The sequence below is a fragment of the Sus scrofa genome, chromosome 13 (assembly GCF_000003025.6).
Source record: "Sus scrofa isolate TJ Tabasco breed Duroc chromosome 13, Sscrofa11.1, whole genome shotgun sequence".
NCBI lineage: Eukaryota > Metazoa > Chordata > Mammalia > Artiodactyla > Suidae > Sus > Sus scrofa.
Genome location: NC_010455.5, coordinates 19,300,228 through 19,317,365, shown reverse-complemented (window position 1 = coordinate 19,317,365; position 17,138 = coordinate 19,300,228). Strand labels below are relative to the sequence as shown.

General features: G+C 41.2%; 1 protein-coding gene across 50 annotated transcripts in view; it reads left to right on the top strand.

Moving 5' to 3' along the window:
• Positions 1 to 11,936, top strand: part of CLASP2 (cytoplasmic linker associated protein 2) — a 205,160-nt gene extending 193,224 nt beyond the window's left edge. For 44 of the 50 annotated variants that reach the window (XM_021071582.1, XM_021071594.1, XM_021071595.1 and 41 more), the window contains 3 exons: positions 6,361 to 6,567; positions 6,676 to 6,792; positions 10,203 to 11,936. In XM_021071582.1, coding sequence (XP_020927241.1) covers positions 6,361 to 6,567; positions 6,676 to 6,792; positions 10,203 to 10,289 — 411 coding nt within the window. In that variant the 3' untranslated portion in view covers positions 10,290 to 11,936. The remainder of the gene's footprint in view (positions 1 to 6,360; positions 6,568 to 6,675; positions 6,793 to 10,202) is intronic. The other 6 variants (XM_021071576.1, XM_021071584.1, XM_021071577.1 and 3 more) reach the window with 1 other exon arrangement.

Genomic DNA, 17,138 nt, shown 5'->3' with positions numbered 1-17,138 from the left:
TTTTTTTGGTCTTTTCTAGAGCCACACCTGCAGCATATGGAGGTTCCCAGGCTAAGGGTCTAATCGGAGCTGTAGCTGCCAGCCTACACCAGAGCCACAGCAACACCAGATCTGAGCCGCATCTGTGACCTACACCACAGCTTTCGGCTACGCCGGATCCTTAACCCACAGAGCGAGGCCAGGGGTCAAACCCGAAACCTCATGGTCCCTAGTCAGATTCGTTAACCCCTGAGCCACGATGGGAACTCCCCATATATTCTTTTCTATTAAGTGAATTCTGGTGATATCATGGTCTTTAACCTAAAACAGACCAGGCCTAGGATATAATTAGTATGATTTCATTTCCCCCTTTAGACCATTTTTAGATTTCCTCTTAGAGTTTGCCAATCTTAACTTCATTTCCATTTACCAATAAGAATTTGTTTTTTTTGTTTTTTGTTTTTTTTTTTGCTATTTCTTGGGCCGCTCCCGCGGCATATGGAGGTTCCCAGGCTAGGGGTTGAATCGGAGCTGTAGCCACCGGCCTAGGCCAGAGCCACAGCAACGCTGGATCCGAGCCACGTCTGCAGCCTACACCACAGCTCATGGCAACACCGGATCATTAACCCACTGAGCAAGGGCAGGGACCGAACCCACAACCTCATGGTTCCTAGTCGGATTTGTTAACCACTGCGCCATGACGGGAACTCCAAGAATTTGGTTTTTAAAATAACTAATGAGGAGTTCCCCTTGTGGCTCAGCAGTAACAAACCTGACTGGTATCCATGAGGACGAGGGTTTGATCCTTGGCCTTGCTCAGTGGGTTAAGGATCCAGCATTGCCGTGAGCTGTGGTATAGATAGCAGACATGGCTTGAATCTGGCATTGCTGTGGTGTAGGCCAGCAGCTGCAGCTCTGATTCCACCCCTAGCCTGAGGACTTCCATAGGTTTGGCCCTAAAAGGACAAAAATAAATAAATAAAAATAACATAACTAATGAAGATAAGACTCATTGTTATTTTATTTTATTTATTTTTGTCTTTTTGCCTTTTCTAGGGCCACTCCCACAGCATATGGAGGTTCCCAGGCTAGGGGTCGAATCGGAGCTATAGCCGCCGGCCTACACCAGAGCCACAGCAACATGGGATCCGAGCCGCATCTGCGACCTACACCACAGCTCACGGCAACGCTGGATCCTTAACCCACTGATTAAGGCCAAGGACCGAACCCGCTACCTCATGGTTCGTGGTCGGATTTGTTAACCACTGCGCCACAACAGGAACTCCGAGACTCATTGCTATTTTAAAGTGGTAAATTGTCTATAGGAGCTAGATATCTGTTAAAAGTTTATTAAATAAAATAATGAGAACAGCTTTCCTGAAAGAATCCTATAAACCTGTCTCACTTTATTTTTTTCTATTTTACAGCTTTATTTTTTTTAATTACTCAGTGAATTTTATTACATTTAGAATTGTACAACAATCGTCACAACCAAATTACATAGCATTTCCATCCCAAACCCTCAGTGTATCCCCCCCGGCCCCAATGTCTCATTACTTTGTAGTCAGAATATCCCCACCACAACCAACAACATTGGTGAAATAACTATAAGAATTTTTATTAAAATCTCAGAAATAATTAGAAAAGCAAGTTTCCACTAGAGCCTGCCTGCAATTCCAAGGGAAAGCACCAGAGCAATAGCTTTAGGTATTTCTGGTAGAACCAAGATATTAGAGAAAGATAAGTCAAAAAAAGAAAGTTAAAATAGCAGTGAGACAGAGTTCCCATCATGGCTCAGTGGTTAACGAGCCCAACTAGCATACATGAGGATGTAAGTTAGATCCCTGTCCTCACTCAGTGGGGTAGGGATCCTGCATTGCTGTGAGCTGTGGTATGGGTCGAAGACATTGCTGTAGCTCCTATTTGACCCCTAGCCTGGGAACCTCCATATGCTATGGGTGCAGCCCTTAAAAAAAAGGCAATAAAATAGTGAGACAAGATAGATTAAAGATAAATGTAAGAGCTAAAACTATAAAACTTACAGAAGAAAACATAGGTGTAAATCTTTGTTGCTTTGGGTTAAGCACTAGTTTCTTAGATATAATACCAAAAGCAGAAATCACTAACAAGAGAAAAAGAGTAAATTGAATTTCATCAAAATTTAAAACTTTTAGGAGTTCCTGTCGTGGCACAGTGGTTAACGAATCCGACTAGGAACCATGAGGTTGCGGGTTCGATCCCTGGCCTTGCTCAGTGGGTTAGGGATCCGGTGTTGCCATGAGCTATGGTGTAGGTCACAGACACCACTCAGATCCCACATTGCTGTGGCTCTGGCATAGGCTGGTGGCTACAGCTCCGATTAGACCCCTAGCCTGGGAACCTCCATATGCAGTGGGAAGCGGCCCTAGAAAAGGCAAAAAGACAAAAAAAAAAAAAAATTAAAAACTTTTAGAGTTCCCATTGTCGCTTAGTGCATTAAGAACCCGACTAGTATCCATGAGGATGTAGGTTCAATCCTTGGCCTCGCACAAGGGGTAAAGGATCCGGCGTTGCCACAAGCTGTGGTATAGGTCACGGATACAACTTGGATCTGGCATTGCTGTGGCTGTTGCATAGGCCAACAGCTGCAGCTCTGATTCAGCTCCTAGCCCAGGAACTTCCATATGCCCCAGGTGTGGCCCTAAAAAGGAGGGAAAAAAAAATTTAAAACTTGATAGAGAAAGACAGATATCGGCGTTCCCGTTGTGGCGCAGCAGAAATGAATCCTGCTAGTATCCATGAGGACATGGGTTCAATCCCTGGCCTCACTGAGCTGTGGTGTAGGTCACAGATGCAGCTCAGATCCCTTGTTGTTGTGGCTGTGGCTGGCACCTATAGCTCTGATTCGACAGTAGCAGGAACTTCCATATGCTGTGGGTGCAGCCCTAAAAAGCCGAAAGGAAGGAAGGAAGACAAGCATCATGGTATCACTTATATGTTGAATCTATTAAAAATAATTAAAAGAACATTTATAAAATAGAAACAGGAGTTTCTTGGTGGCCTAAGAGTTAAGGATTCAGCCTTTTCATTGCTGTGACTTGGGTTGGATCCCTGGCCTAGGAATTTCCACATGTTTTGGTTGCAGCCAAAACAAAACAAAAACACAGAAACAAACTCACAGATTTCAAAATCAAATCGTTACCATAGGTAAAGCCCTTGGAGGGAGGGAAGAATTGGGATAGTGGGAGTAACATATACATGCTACTGTATAAGTGTAAAATAGATGATTAACAAGAACCTACAGTATAACACAGGAAAGTCTACTCAAAAGTTTGTAATAACTTATATGGGAAAAAAAATATATTTATATGTATAACTGATTCACTTTGCTATACCCCTGAAACTAATACAACATTGTAAGTCAACTATACGCCAAAAAAAAAATGTTTTAAAAATAAATTACTGAAGTTCCCATTGTGGCTGAGTGGAAACGAATCTGACTAGTATCCGTAAGGATGAGGGTTCAATCCCTATCCTCACTCAGCAGGTCAGGGATCCAGGGTTGCCATGATCTGTGGTATAGGTTGCAGATTGAGCTAAGATCCCGCGTTGCTCTGGCTGTGGTGTAGGCCAGCAGCTGTAGCTCCAAATCAACCCCTAGCCTGGGAACTTCATGCTACAGGTACAGCCCTAAAAAGCAAAAAAATAAAATGTTAAATCTCCTAATATTAAAAAATATTTACCTTCTCTGAATAAGTTAAAAATTTTTGTGCTTCAAAGGACACTCTCAAGAAAGTAAAAAGACAACCCACATCATAGGAGAAAATTTTTGCAAATCATTTAAAGAACTAACAACCATAATATATAAAGAACTCTTACAACTGAACAATGAAAAGATAAATAATTCACTTTAAAAATGAGGGGGTTCCCACTGTGGATGAGCAGGTTAAGAACCTGACATAGTGTCTGTGAAGATGAGGATTCCATCCCTGGCCTCGCCCAGTGGGGTAGGGATCTGGCGTTGCTGTGAGCTGTGGTGTATAGGTCACAGATGAGGCACAGATTCAGTGTTGTGGTTGTGGTGTATGCCTTAGCTGTAGCTCTGATTCAGCCCCTAGCCTGGGAACTTCCCCAGGTGTGGCCATTAACAAAAAAAAAAAAAAATGACCAAAGGATCTGAGTTGACGTTTCTTCAGAGAAGATATACAAATGGCCAGTAAGCATATGAAAAGATGCTCAACCTCATTAGTTGTTTGGGAAATACAGCTAAAACCACAGTGAGATACCATACTTCACACACACCAGGAAGAATGACAGTAAGAAATGTGGATAAGAGACTTCCTGTTGAGGCTCAGAGGTTCCGAACGCAAGTATCCACGAGGATTTGTGTTCACTCCCTGGCCCCGCTCAGTGGGTTAAGGATCTGTCATTGCCATGAGCTGCGGTGTAGGTCACAGACATAGCTTGGATCCCACTTTGCTGTGGCTGTGGTGTAGGACCCCTAGCCTGGGAACTTCCATATGCTGTGGGTGCAGCCCTAAAAAAAAAAAAAAAAAAAAGGAAAGAAAGAAATGTGGATAAAGAAATGAAGAAATTGAAACCCTCTGAGTAATTCACTTTCCAGAAGCTGTGGCTGAATTTTACCGGAGAGTGAGCCAATGACTTTTTTTTTTTTTTTTGCCTTTTTTAGGGCCGCACTTGCAACATATGGAGGTTCCCAGGCTAGGGGTCCAATCAGAGCTACAGCTGCTGGCCTCTGCTACAGCCACAGCAATGCCAGGTCCGAGCCATGTCTGTGACCTGCACCATAGCTCATGGCAGTGCCGGATCCTTAACCCTCATGGGGTTAGGATCAAACCTGCAAGGTCATACATAGTTCCTAGTCAGACTTGTTTCTGCTAAACCACAGTGGGAACTCCATGAGCCATAACTTTTAAATCTGTATCTTCATCCCAATTTTTTTAAATACAGCTGGTGTTTATTAGTGGTGCATCTGTAGCATCTTACTGATGGCTTTATAAACTATGTAGTAGTTCCCTGGTGGCCTAGCAGTTTAGGATCCGGCATTGTCACTGCTGTGCATGGGTCACTGCTATTGCCCAAGTTCAATACCTGGCCCACATGCTGCAAGTATAGCAAAAAAAATTAAAAACTATGTAGATAGATAACTTCTGGTTTAGTTATCCAAGTTCTGATTCATATAAGGCCTGTAGCATACCAATTTTTACAAAAGATAAAATTGACATTATTAGGCTGTTAGAGCTAAAGTTAGCCCTAGGTCTTATAACTTGCAGTGTATTTTCCACTATATCTTTCTCAGCATTTCTTACAGATTGACAGTGTTAAGTGAGACACTACCAAAATAGCAGCAAAAGCAATAATTTTTACATAGTTTCAAGACCATCTTTAGAGATTACAGATTCCAATAACAACATAGACAACTGTGTCTTCTTTTTTTTTTTTCCCCTCTTTTTTTCTTTTTAGGGTTGCACCCACAGTAAATGGAAGTTCCCAGGCTAGAGGTCAAATCAGAGCGGCAACTGCCGGCCTACACCACAGCCACAGCAATACAGGTATCTGAGCCACCTCTGACCTTTGCTTGCAGTAGTAACACCAGGTCCGTAACCTACTGAGCAAGACCAAGGACCAGCCCACATCCTCATGGATACTAGTCAGGTTCTTAACCCACTGAACCAAAACGGGAACTCCTATTTCTTCTTCTTCTTTGTAAAACCAGTGTCTTACCTTCCCCAGGCCTGATACAGAAGAAAATCATTGTGAATAGTAGGGGAAATAGCCTGTTAATTTGATAACATACTAATGAAACAATGTTTCTTATATTTTGTAATAATGTGATAAAAGGCATACAAGCCCTCCTGGAGCTAAGGGTAGTAGTAATACCAAGCAGGGTTTCTGCATGGCTGGTGCAGAGGCCTCCATTCATGTATAGTCCAGGGAAGCAGCCCCCATTCCCCATACAACTAGACCTCAACCTGCTAAAATTGATTTAATCGTTAGAGCAAGCCAACCTTAAGAGAACACAGAAGGAAGAGTGATGTAATAAAGACCCATGTATCCAGCTTCAGCAGTTAGTAACATTTTACCAGTTCTGTTTTATCTTTACCCCACTTTTTTTTGGCTGTGCTCGTGGCATGCAGAAGTTCCCGGGCCAGGGATTGAACCCAAGCCATAGCAGTGATAACACCAGATCCTTAACCCACTGAGCCACCAGGAATTTCTGTACCCTCATTTTTTATGTTTTTTTTTTTAACCATAGTATTTTCAAAACAAATCCCAGATACCATATCCTATTACATATTTTATGAAGTATGTACATCCAGGAATACCATCTAACATTTTACAGAATTACTTCCCAGCTAAATGTTGACCTCTCTGTTTTAGGTGGTAAGATCTGCTGAAGAAGCTGCGTCAGTGCTAGCCACTTCAATTAGCCCGGAGCAGTGCATCAAAGTGCTTTGTCCCATCATCCAAACTGCAGATTACCCAATTAATCTGGCCGCCATCAAAATGCAAACAAAAGTGATAGAGAGAGTGTCCAAGGAAACTCTTAACCTGCTTTTGCCAGAGATTATGCCAGGCCTGATACAGGTAAGCAGCAAAGCTTGGAGGAATAAGCTCCTCTTTGAGTTTCACCACATCGCTGTAGAATACTTTTCTCAGTGCCGGAAGAGTGCTAACAAGGACTTTTCTTCCTAGGGTTATGATAATTCGGAGAGTAGTGTTCGGAAAGCTTGTGTCTTCTGCCTGGTGGCTGTTCACGCGGTCATTGGTGATGAACTCAAACCACACCTCAGTCAGCTCACTGGCAGTAAAGTAAGTGGTGCTGCTCTGCCCCAAAGATGGTGGCCATGGTTCTTCAAGGGTTGGTTCTTTGTTTGTGCTAAAGGGTACATTTGTTATTCAACTTTTAAATAGTCAGGTTTTGAACATCCCACTTACTCCTCTGACCACTGGCAGTTTAGCTGTTTGTACTTTCATATCTGTCACTCAGGTAAAGTCAGCAGTTTGTAAGGCAGTTGGTAAACGGCTATGATTGCAGTGCCTACAGCTTCTGGTTATTTATAATCCCAGCTGATTCCCCCATCCCCCCCCACACACACACACACAATTCCCTACACCACAGACTGTTTAAGAATAACAATAGGAAGTTCTCACTTTGGTGCAACGGGATCTGCAGCATCTCTGCACCACCAGGACGCAGGTTTGATCCGCAGCCCGGCACAGTGGGTTAAAGGATCTGGCTATTGCTAACCTTGAAATTCATTCTAAGGGGTGAGGATAAACTATGATTGTTGAATTATGGTTTATGGACCAGTTAGCAAGACCCTCACCTTCATTTAAAGAGTTTCCCCAAATCCTAACAATTGTCACTACTATAATGAAAATTTTTTTTAAGTAGCAAAATGTCATGAAAACCACATAATAAATAAAAAGGAGTTCCCATTGTGGCTAAGCAGGTTAAAAACCTGACTAGTATCCATGGGGATGCAGGTTCAATCCCTGGCCTTGCTCAGTGGGTTAAGGATCTGGCATTGCCACAAAGGCAGCCTGGGTCACACATGTGGCTTGGATATGCTGTTGCTGTGGCTGTGGTCTAGGCCAGCAGCTACAGCTCCGACTTGACCCCTGGTCTGGGAACGTCCATATGCCACAGGTGTGGCCCCAGAAAGAGAGAAAAAAATAAGTTAAAAAATTATTTTAAGAAGTTCCCGTTGTGGCTTAGTGGTTATTAACAAATCCGACTAGGAACCATAAGGTTGCAGGTTCAATCCCTGGCCTTACTCAGTGGGTTAAGAATCTGGCCTTGCCATGAGCTGTGGTGTAGGTCACAGGCGGCTCAGATCCCATGTTGCTGTGGCTGTGGTGTAGGCCAGCGTCTACAGCTCCGATTAGACGCCTAGCCTGGGAACCTCCATATGCCACGGGTGCGGCCCTAGAAAAGGCAAAAAGACCAAAAAAAAAAAAAAAAAAATATTTTAAAATAAAAAAGAGCTCATGTATATACCTTAAATTAAACACTTTTACTAGTTACAGATAAAGCTGTGGTTCTTAACCCTTTCTGTGTTACAGACCACTTTGAAGTTTAGGTATAATCTCATTCCAAGAAAAATAAATACATACAAAAAATTTTACACACAGTTTCAGAGAGTCTCTGAATCCCATGGACACCAGGTTAATAACCCTTAAGTCAAAAAGTTAATGTTAAAAAAAACAAACTTTAAATAACAAAGTATCTTCAGAGAAAAAATGTATTCTTATGTTTGGAGTTGCTTGTGGGGTGGGAGGTTAAGGACCCAGTGTTATCACCATATGGCACGGGTTTAATCCCGGGTCTGGGAACTTCCACACACTGCAGGCATGGCCAAAAAAATATATATATATACATACATATATATATATATATACACACATATTTATATCTCTCTTAACTTTTATTATAAGTTTGAGTTAGGATCTGTTAGTCTAGAATTATCTGTAGAAGAACTGAAATTCATCACTTTACTAGAATTCTAGGCAACCAGTAATAATGTTGCATATGAAGACAATAAGGAAGTGGAAAAATATCTGAGAATGACATTAGAATTTTAAAAAAATGGAAAACAGATTAGATGTGCTTTGGTTAAAAACTATAAAATATAACCGCATATAGTAAGGACTGCAGAATGACACAAATAAATCAAAACCTTTTTTGTTTGTTTGTCTCTTTAGGGCCGCACCCACAGCATATGGAGGTTCCCAGGCTACGGGTTGAATTAGGGCCATAGTTGATGGCCTATGCCACAGCCACAGCAACGCCAGACCTGAGCTGCATCTGAGACCTGCGCTGCAGCTTTTGGCAACACCAGATCCTTAACCCACTGAGCAAGGCCAGGGATTGAACCCGCATCCTCATGGACACTATGTCGGTTTCTTAACTCTCTAAGCCACAGCTGGCATTCCTCAACGCCGTTCTTGTGAGACAGTCTTGTGTCCTGGAAGCCAAGTGCCTGGTTTCCTCTCCTAGCCCACTCCTTTCTACCCTTCTGATCTTAGGCAGGGATGGCACATTCTGTATCTGTTTCCTCATCTATAAAATGTGAGGATAGGGCATTTACTATTGTGGCTCAGTGGAAACGAATCTGACTAGTATCCATGAGGATGTGGGTTTGATCCCTGGCCTCTCTCAGTGAATCTGTCATTTCTGTGAGCTGTAGTATAGGTCACAGACACAGCTCAGATTCCATTGCTGTGACTGTGGTGTAGGCCAGCACCTGTAGCTCCAGTTCAGCCCCTAGCCTGGGAACTTCCATATGCCATGGGTATGGCCCTAAAAAGCAAAAAAAAATTTTTAATTTAAAAAAATACAATGTTGTGAGGGTAAAAAGAGATACGGCAGCATACTGAATAGGATGTAATGCTCAAATGTTTGTCATCATTGTCATTGTTTCGTGTTATCACTATTACACTTTTTTTTTTTTTTTTTTTTTGTCTTTTTGCCATTTCTTGGGCCACTCCCGCGGCATGTGGAGGTTCCCAGGCTAGGGTCGAACCGGAGCCGTAGCTGCCAGCCTACGCCAGAGCCACAGCAACATGGGATCCGAGCCACGTCTGCAACCTACACCACAGCTCACGGCAACACCGGATCGTCAACCCACTGAGCAAGGCCAGGGATCGAACCCACAACCTCATGGTTCCTAGTTGGATTCGTTAACCACTGGGCCACGATGGGAACTCCAACTATTACACTTTTTGAAAAGGCATGCCAGAATACTCGGTCACGAACAAACTGAAACTTTAAAAAATTTTCTTTCTTAATTATCAGTGGTAATTGGGGCATAATAATAACTGTTCAGTTTAAACTATTTGATTAGGAGTTCTCTTTTGCTCAGTGGGTTAATAAGTAAGGATCCGGTGTTTTCGCTGCTGTGGCTCAGGTTGGAACTTATGCATACCAGGGTGCAGCCATAAATAAACAAACAAACATACAATTTGTTTAAACTATGATACTATTAGTATCAAAGAAATGAAGAAAGGAGGACTGATTTTGTTTATTTAAGTCTTAAGGACTAATTGGAAAATTTAACTCCCAAATTAAAGTTATACATCTGCCATGATCACAATGAGAACAGAAAGAGGAGAACCAATATTTTGAAACTCACATATGTATGTAATTTTTTTAATGAACATGTTACATTAACTTAAAGCCACTTACACAGTGACATATATTTGGCTTGAATCTGCAGATGAAGCTACTGAATCTTTACATCAAACGTGCACAGACAGGCTCAGGAGGAGGTGATCCCACGACTGATGTGTCTGGACAAAGCTAGTGAAGCTGATGGCAGTGAACCAGGTCTCTCAGAGAAAGGACAGACAGACCACCCCATCAATGAAAGGAAATTTTCAAGTACATCTTTTGGAACTTACATTGTTGCCCAGTTTTAGTTTTTTGTTTTATTTTGTATTTTCTGTAACAGAGGGCTGCCCTCAGTCTGCATGTAACTTTTATGATAGTTATTCCAAATTCAAGAAGAAGCAGTATTAACATCAGTTGATCAATACGAAGTAATTTTTAATCTAATTCATCATTTCACATGTTTGTACTTCTTTGTCTTCCCATTAACCTTTGCCAGTGTTACGATTGTATAAATTTTTTTTAAATGCTGGTTAAACAGGAATGCTTAAAGCTTTAAAAAGTTTAACAGTCTAACACATTTTTGGCCTTTATTCAAATGCAGAATAATATTTTTATTGCTACTTTGAGTTTTGTTCCGTATCATGTCCTATGCTAGAAATATTGAAATGATGTGAAACAAAGCAGGACTAATTTGAACTACAGCTGGACTCTGTTGGTGTGATTGTGATATATGTCATTAGTTGAAACTTCTTTGGGGTAATGTGTAGTTTAAAACTAAGACCTCAAGAAATGTTACAGAATCAGCCAGTTCTGTAAACCTGATGTTTGTTGGTTATTGATCTTGCCATCTTTATTTAAAACCATGTCCCCTCTGTAATTCCTTAAGAAAGCTGCACCAAATCATCATCCTGTGTTTTTCTTGATACTTATTAAAATAGAAGGTTTCATTGCAGGGGTTTTTGGTTTGTTTATCTTTGTTGTGAATGATGCTTTTTCTTATTTATTAATATCAAATTCACTTATGAATAAACTTGATAATGGAAGCAGACAAAAAATCAAGTGCATGTGTGTCCTTGACCGTCTTCTGTTTCTCATTTAATAAACAAACTAATTACTGAGACATGGGAGTCAACCAGCGCTTTTCTTTAAATGGTGGAACCTGGTTTCCTTTTACCATGGAATTGTCTTACTTGAAAATGTTGATCCTGATGAGAGAGAAGATGGTGCCAAGGCTATTATCTTTGTATAATGGGCTCAAATTCTCTACCTCTTCAGGGCTAATACTTTTAACTGAGCTGCTGCCTATAGTGTCTTTTGGAAAACTACTTAAAGGGTGATTTTCTGTTACTTTTTAACAAATTTTTTTAATCACCTTTTGCTACACCTATTATTTTCCTGTGCAGCCAACTTTCAAATTTTACCAGTTTTGGTGAAAAGCAAATCAGATAATTTGGAACCAGGATACTAAAGATTTCTCATTTTGACTTTTTTTTTTTTTTTTTTAATCCTAACATAAAGTGAATTTGACTGGAAAGGCAAATAGCTATTAGGGAAGCAATTTGCTATTGTTACAGAGTGACCTGTACTTTATTTAATTGAAAAAAATGTAGAAATGTATGTAAAGAATTTTAAGAGGAGAGTACCGAATGGATGACTTGTCATAGGCTTTTACCTTCCTTTGTTTTTGTTCTAGCAGCAGGAAAATAGTTTCTCTATATTTCCCCCTTTACCTGTAACAGTTTTGTTTTCTGCTGTTAATTACATTGTGTATTTATAGTTCTATGCTTACTGTTGCGCATATACTGGCAATAAAACTGTACATAACATTACTTGAAAAAAATTAACAATGTATATCAGTTGTTTTTCTGTCTCACTGTGTGACAACTCACCTAACTCATGACTAGTTGTTTGTTTTTTTTTTTTAATTTTTAAAAGTCCTGTATCAGTAGTATTCTTATGAATTGTAAGTGCCTCTGAGGAGAAAATATTTGTCAGGAGTAGCAACCACAATTTGATATATATAGCTCTATGCATGTATGTATTATAGCTTATACTTACAAAGGAAAGGCATTTTAAATGTTGAGCTCTTCTCAGTAATGTTCTATGTTCCATGACCTTTGGTATGTTTTATAATCGTTTTGAATCTAAGTATTGATTTAATTTTGACCTCTTCTTTAAAGTCCTACTTTAACTACTGTTGACAACGAAATAGAGTGACTTAAGCTGACTAATAATGTCACTTGAAAACTTAGATCAAGCACCTGGCATCTAAAGGCAGGCACTCAAGCAGTAGATGAACTGAGTAACAGATGAGTATAGTTTAATGTGACATCATGAAAGCTAAGTCATGTTTAAAATTCTATACTTTCAGTGGATAAGACTATAAGAAAGTTATTGTTGACTCTTCAGATTGTTATATACAAGATACCTTTAATTCATTCAGCTATTAAAGAATGATGATAGGGAGCTCCCATCATGGGAACAAATCTGACTAGTATCCATGAGGATGCATGTTCAATCCCTGGCCTCACTCAGTGGATTAAAGATCCGGTGTTGCTGTGAGCTGTGGCGTAGGTTGAAGACATGGCTCAGCTCCTGCATTGCTGTCGGTGTGGCGTAGGCCAGCAGCTACAGCTCCGGTTCTACCCCTAGCCTGGAAAAATCTATAAGCCTCGGGTGCGTCCCTAAAAAGACAAAAAAAAAAAAAAGCTACTGGTTAGGAATTCCTGTCGTGGCTCAGCAGAAATGAATCTCATTAGCATCCATGAGGATAAAGGTTTGATCCCTGGCCTCCTTGCTCAGTGGGTTAAGGATCCAGTGTTGCTATGAGCTGTGGGTGAGGCCCTAAAAAGACAAAAAAAAAAAAAGCTACTGGCTAAATATTTTTCCTTCTGTTTTTCTCCCCAAAGCTAATTATCAATGTCATTCTTTTTTTTTTTTTTTTTTTGTCTTTTGTCTTTTTAGGGCCACACCGGCGGCATATGGAAGTTCCCAGGCTAAGGGTCAAATCAGAGCTACAGCCACCTGCCTACACCAGAGCCACAGCAACATCAGATCTGAGCCGCATCTATGACCTACACCATAGCTCAGGGCAATGCCTGATCCTTAACCTACTGAGCCAGCGTTGGAACCCTTGTCCTCACGGATACTAGTTGGGTTCAGTAACTGCTGAGCCACGATCGAACACCACAGTGTCATTCATTTACTTGCACTACTGAGAATCAGTTAAAAAGCCTACAATTCCAGATTTTAAAATATGTTTGTTTCTTATAAGTTTTCAAAATCTATAGGACACTTTTGACATTTTCAATTAAGGTATGGTTTGAGCCTGAGGTTTCAAATTTGGAGTAAATTTGCTATTCCTTCATATTTTATTCTTAGAAACTTCAGTGCAAAATGACTTTTACCGAGTTATATCTTATAGTTAAAACCTAAAATCTTCAGGCCAAACGTATTTGTAAATTCAAATGTTTCTTAGTATTCTTAGCTTAGAATAGCATTTATAGTAAATAGAAATGAGAATTAATATATTACTCCATAATACATGAGTTTTTTGGTTTTTTTTTTTTACCTTTTGATGTCTTTGCTTCCTGTCTTGTTTTAGTTCATTTTATTGCAGTCAATCAATACAGTTTTATAGGTCAGTGAAAAAAAGGTCTAGAATGAAGCTTTTAAAAAAATGTCAGTTCGAAGTTCCCGTCGTGGCACAGTGGTTGACGAATCCGACTAGGAACTATGAGGTTGCGGGTTCCGTCCCTGCCCTTGTTCAGTGGGTTAACGATCCGGCGTTGCTGTGGCTGTGGTGTAGGCCGGTGGCTACAGCCCCGATTGGACCCCTAGCCTGGGAATCTCCATATGCCACGGGAGCGGCCCAAGAAATACCAAAAAGACAAAAAAAAAAAAAAAGTCAGTTCAAAAGTTACCCATCTCTACTGTGGAATATTTGAAAAATAATGGAAAACTGAAGGGAAGAATTATCTCTAATAGCACCACTTGAGGTGATAAATGTTGCTGTTTTTTGGAGTACTAAGGTAATTTGATTTAATGCTGAAAACTGTAAGGCACCATTGTTTTGTTAACTAGAGAATAACAAAGCTAATATTAGCTTTTTTTTTTTTGTCTTTTTAGGGCCGAACCAGTGGCATATGGAAGTTTCCAGGCTAGGCATCGAATCAGAGTTGTAGCTACCAGCCACAGCCACAACAATGCAGGAACTGAACCACGTCTTCGAACTATACCACAGCTCATGGCAACACAATATCCTTAACCCACTGAGCAAGCCCAGGGATCGAACCCATATCCTCATGGTTACTAGCCTGGTTCACTACTGCTGAACCAAAACAGAAACTCCAGAATTAGTTAGTATTTTGAATGCTTCTGTTCTTCTATGCATGTATTTAACAACATGTTTTGAATATATTGTCTCTGTTTCTCTTTAAGATGACTTCTTGGAGTTCCCGTTGTGGCGCAGTGGTTAACGAATCCAACTAGGACATGAGGTTGCGGGTTCGATCCCTGCCCTTGCTCAGTGGGTTAAGGATCTGGTGCTGCCATGAGCTGTGGTGTGGGTTGCAGACGCGGCTCAGATCCCGAGTTGCTGTGGCCCTGGTGTAGGCCGGGGGCTGCAGCTCCGATTCGACCCCTGGCCTGGGAACCTCCATATGCTGCGGGAGCGGCCCAAAGAAATAGCAAAAAAAAAAAAAAAAAAAAAAAAAAGATAACTTCTTTTTTTGGCTATGCCCAAGGCATCTGGAAGTTTCTTTGTCAGGGGTGGAACCCATGCTACAGCAGTGACCTGAGTCACAGCAGTGACAATGCCAGATCCTTAATCACTAGGCTACCAGGGAACTCTATAGGATGACTTCTAATGGCAGCAAAATATTCCTTTGTATGTATGCAACATAATGCCGGGTTGTTGATCTTCACTTAATATTCTTAAAACAAATAGCTACATCTTTGGTATATCTCATTATTTTATAGTAGGCAGTTTTTTATATGTCTTTAATATAAAATTGCTAGATAAAGACATTGCTTGTTTAAAGATATACTTAAATAGCTGGGTTTAAACGATTTTTTTTTTTTTTTTTGCCTTTTTAGCTATTTCTTGGGCTGCTCCCGCGGCATATGGAGGTTCCCAGGCTAGGGGTCGAATCGGAGCTGTAGCCACCGGCCTACACCAGAGTCACAGCAACGCGGGATCCGAGCCGCGTCTGCAACCTACACCACAGCTCACGGCAACGCCGGATCGTCAACCCACTGAGCAAGGCCAGGGATGGAACCCACAACCTCATGGTTCCTAGTTGGATTCGTTAACCACTGCGCCACAACGGGAACTCCAAATGATTTTTAAAATAGAACAGGAAGATACAAGAAATCTTTATGTGTATCAGAATTTCACTATCTCAGATTTACCTATGTTCATCTATGCAACAGATACCTGAATAGTTGCCTTCAAGAAAGAGGGAGAGCAAATACCCATGATAAAGTGTAGTGTATATTGTAACAGAGGGTGTGGATGGGAGCTGAGGAACAAGGATGGGGGCACACATGAAGTGTGACCACAGAAGGCTTCCCAGAAGAAGAGGTGATGCTTAAACTTACTCTAGAAGCTGAATGGGTCTGAGACTCTTTGGGGTTATAGGGCAGGGAGAGCAGAGGGAAGCCAAAGAGCAAGGCAGTGCTGTAGGAAATAAGCATTAAAGCATGTCACTGGAACTTTTAAAACCCTGATTTCTTCTGGTAAATGTAAAAAGTCTCCCACACTCTCTTTAGAATTCCCACAAGACATCAACCCCCCACCCCCCCACCCCCAGAAATCTGTGCATCCTCACAATCAAGAAATCTTGGAGGGGAGTTCCAGTTGTGGCTCAGCCAGTCACCAAAGCAACTAGGACCCATAAGGATGCAGGTTCGATCCCTGGCCTTGCTTAGTGGGTTAAGGATCCAGCTTTGTCGTGAGCTACAGTGTAGGCCACAGATGTGGCTCGGATATGCTGTGGCTGTGGCTGTGGCGTAGACCCGCAGCTGCAGCTCCAATTTGACCCCTAGCCTGAGAACTTCCATATGCCATAGCTGTGGCCCTAAAAAGAAAAGGAGGGAGGAAGGAAAGAAGGAAACTTGAAGGAAGTTCCTTGGTGGCTCATCACTTTAAGGATACAGTGTTGTCACTGCTGTGGCTTGGGTTCAATCCCTGGCCCCAGAACTTCTACATGCTGTGGGTGCAGACAAAAGTTTGGAAATAGCTTTTCTTTCAGTGTTTTAGTTCAAATGTTCTCTTTTGCATTACTCTGCTTTCAGAAATGTGATTGGTACAGTAGGGGCTGGCCTGTAACTCAAGTAGAAAGTGCTTAGAGGTGCTGCTTGTTGCAAACCATCCTGATGAGAAAGCTCTGTGTGCAGCCCCAGTCTCCCAAGCATATTTCCCCTTAAGAAAGTGTGAATCTGTTATTTGATTGGAACTGAGTGCAAAAAGAAGTTGCTTGACAACATATTGGTTGGTTTTAATCTAAAGCCAAATTTACATTAATTTTTATCACAGTTCCAGTCAGATTAGGAACTCAGATCACAGTTGGATTACATCAACGAAGAAGACACGTACTTTTTCTTTACCACCCTCCTAAAGCCGTGGTTTTGCCTCTGCAAGGTATTTAGCAATATCTGGAGGCATTTTTGGTGATCACACCTTGTGGTGGAGTGCCACTGACACCTAGTGAGTACAAGCCAAAGATGCTTCTGAATGTCCTCCATACACAGAATTGTACCCACCCCCCAAGCACCACACACAAACACACACACACACAAAAGTATCCAGCTTCAAATGTCAGTAATGCCCAGGCTGAGAAACCTTACAGTAGAGCCAAGGAGTTTCCATAGATAGCTCCACTGGTAATACAGCCCAGATTAAAAAGCACTGAGTCAGTTTCTTTACACTAATATATTTTTTTAATTAAAGTGTAGTTGATCTACATTATTGGGCTAATTTCTGCTGTACAGCAAAGTGATTTAGTTATATGCATATATATACATTCTCTTTTTTTAATTT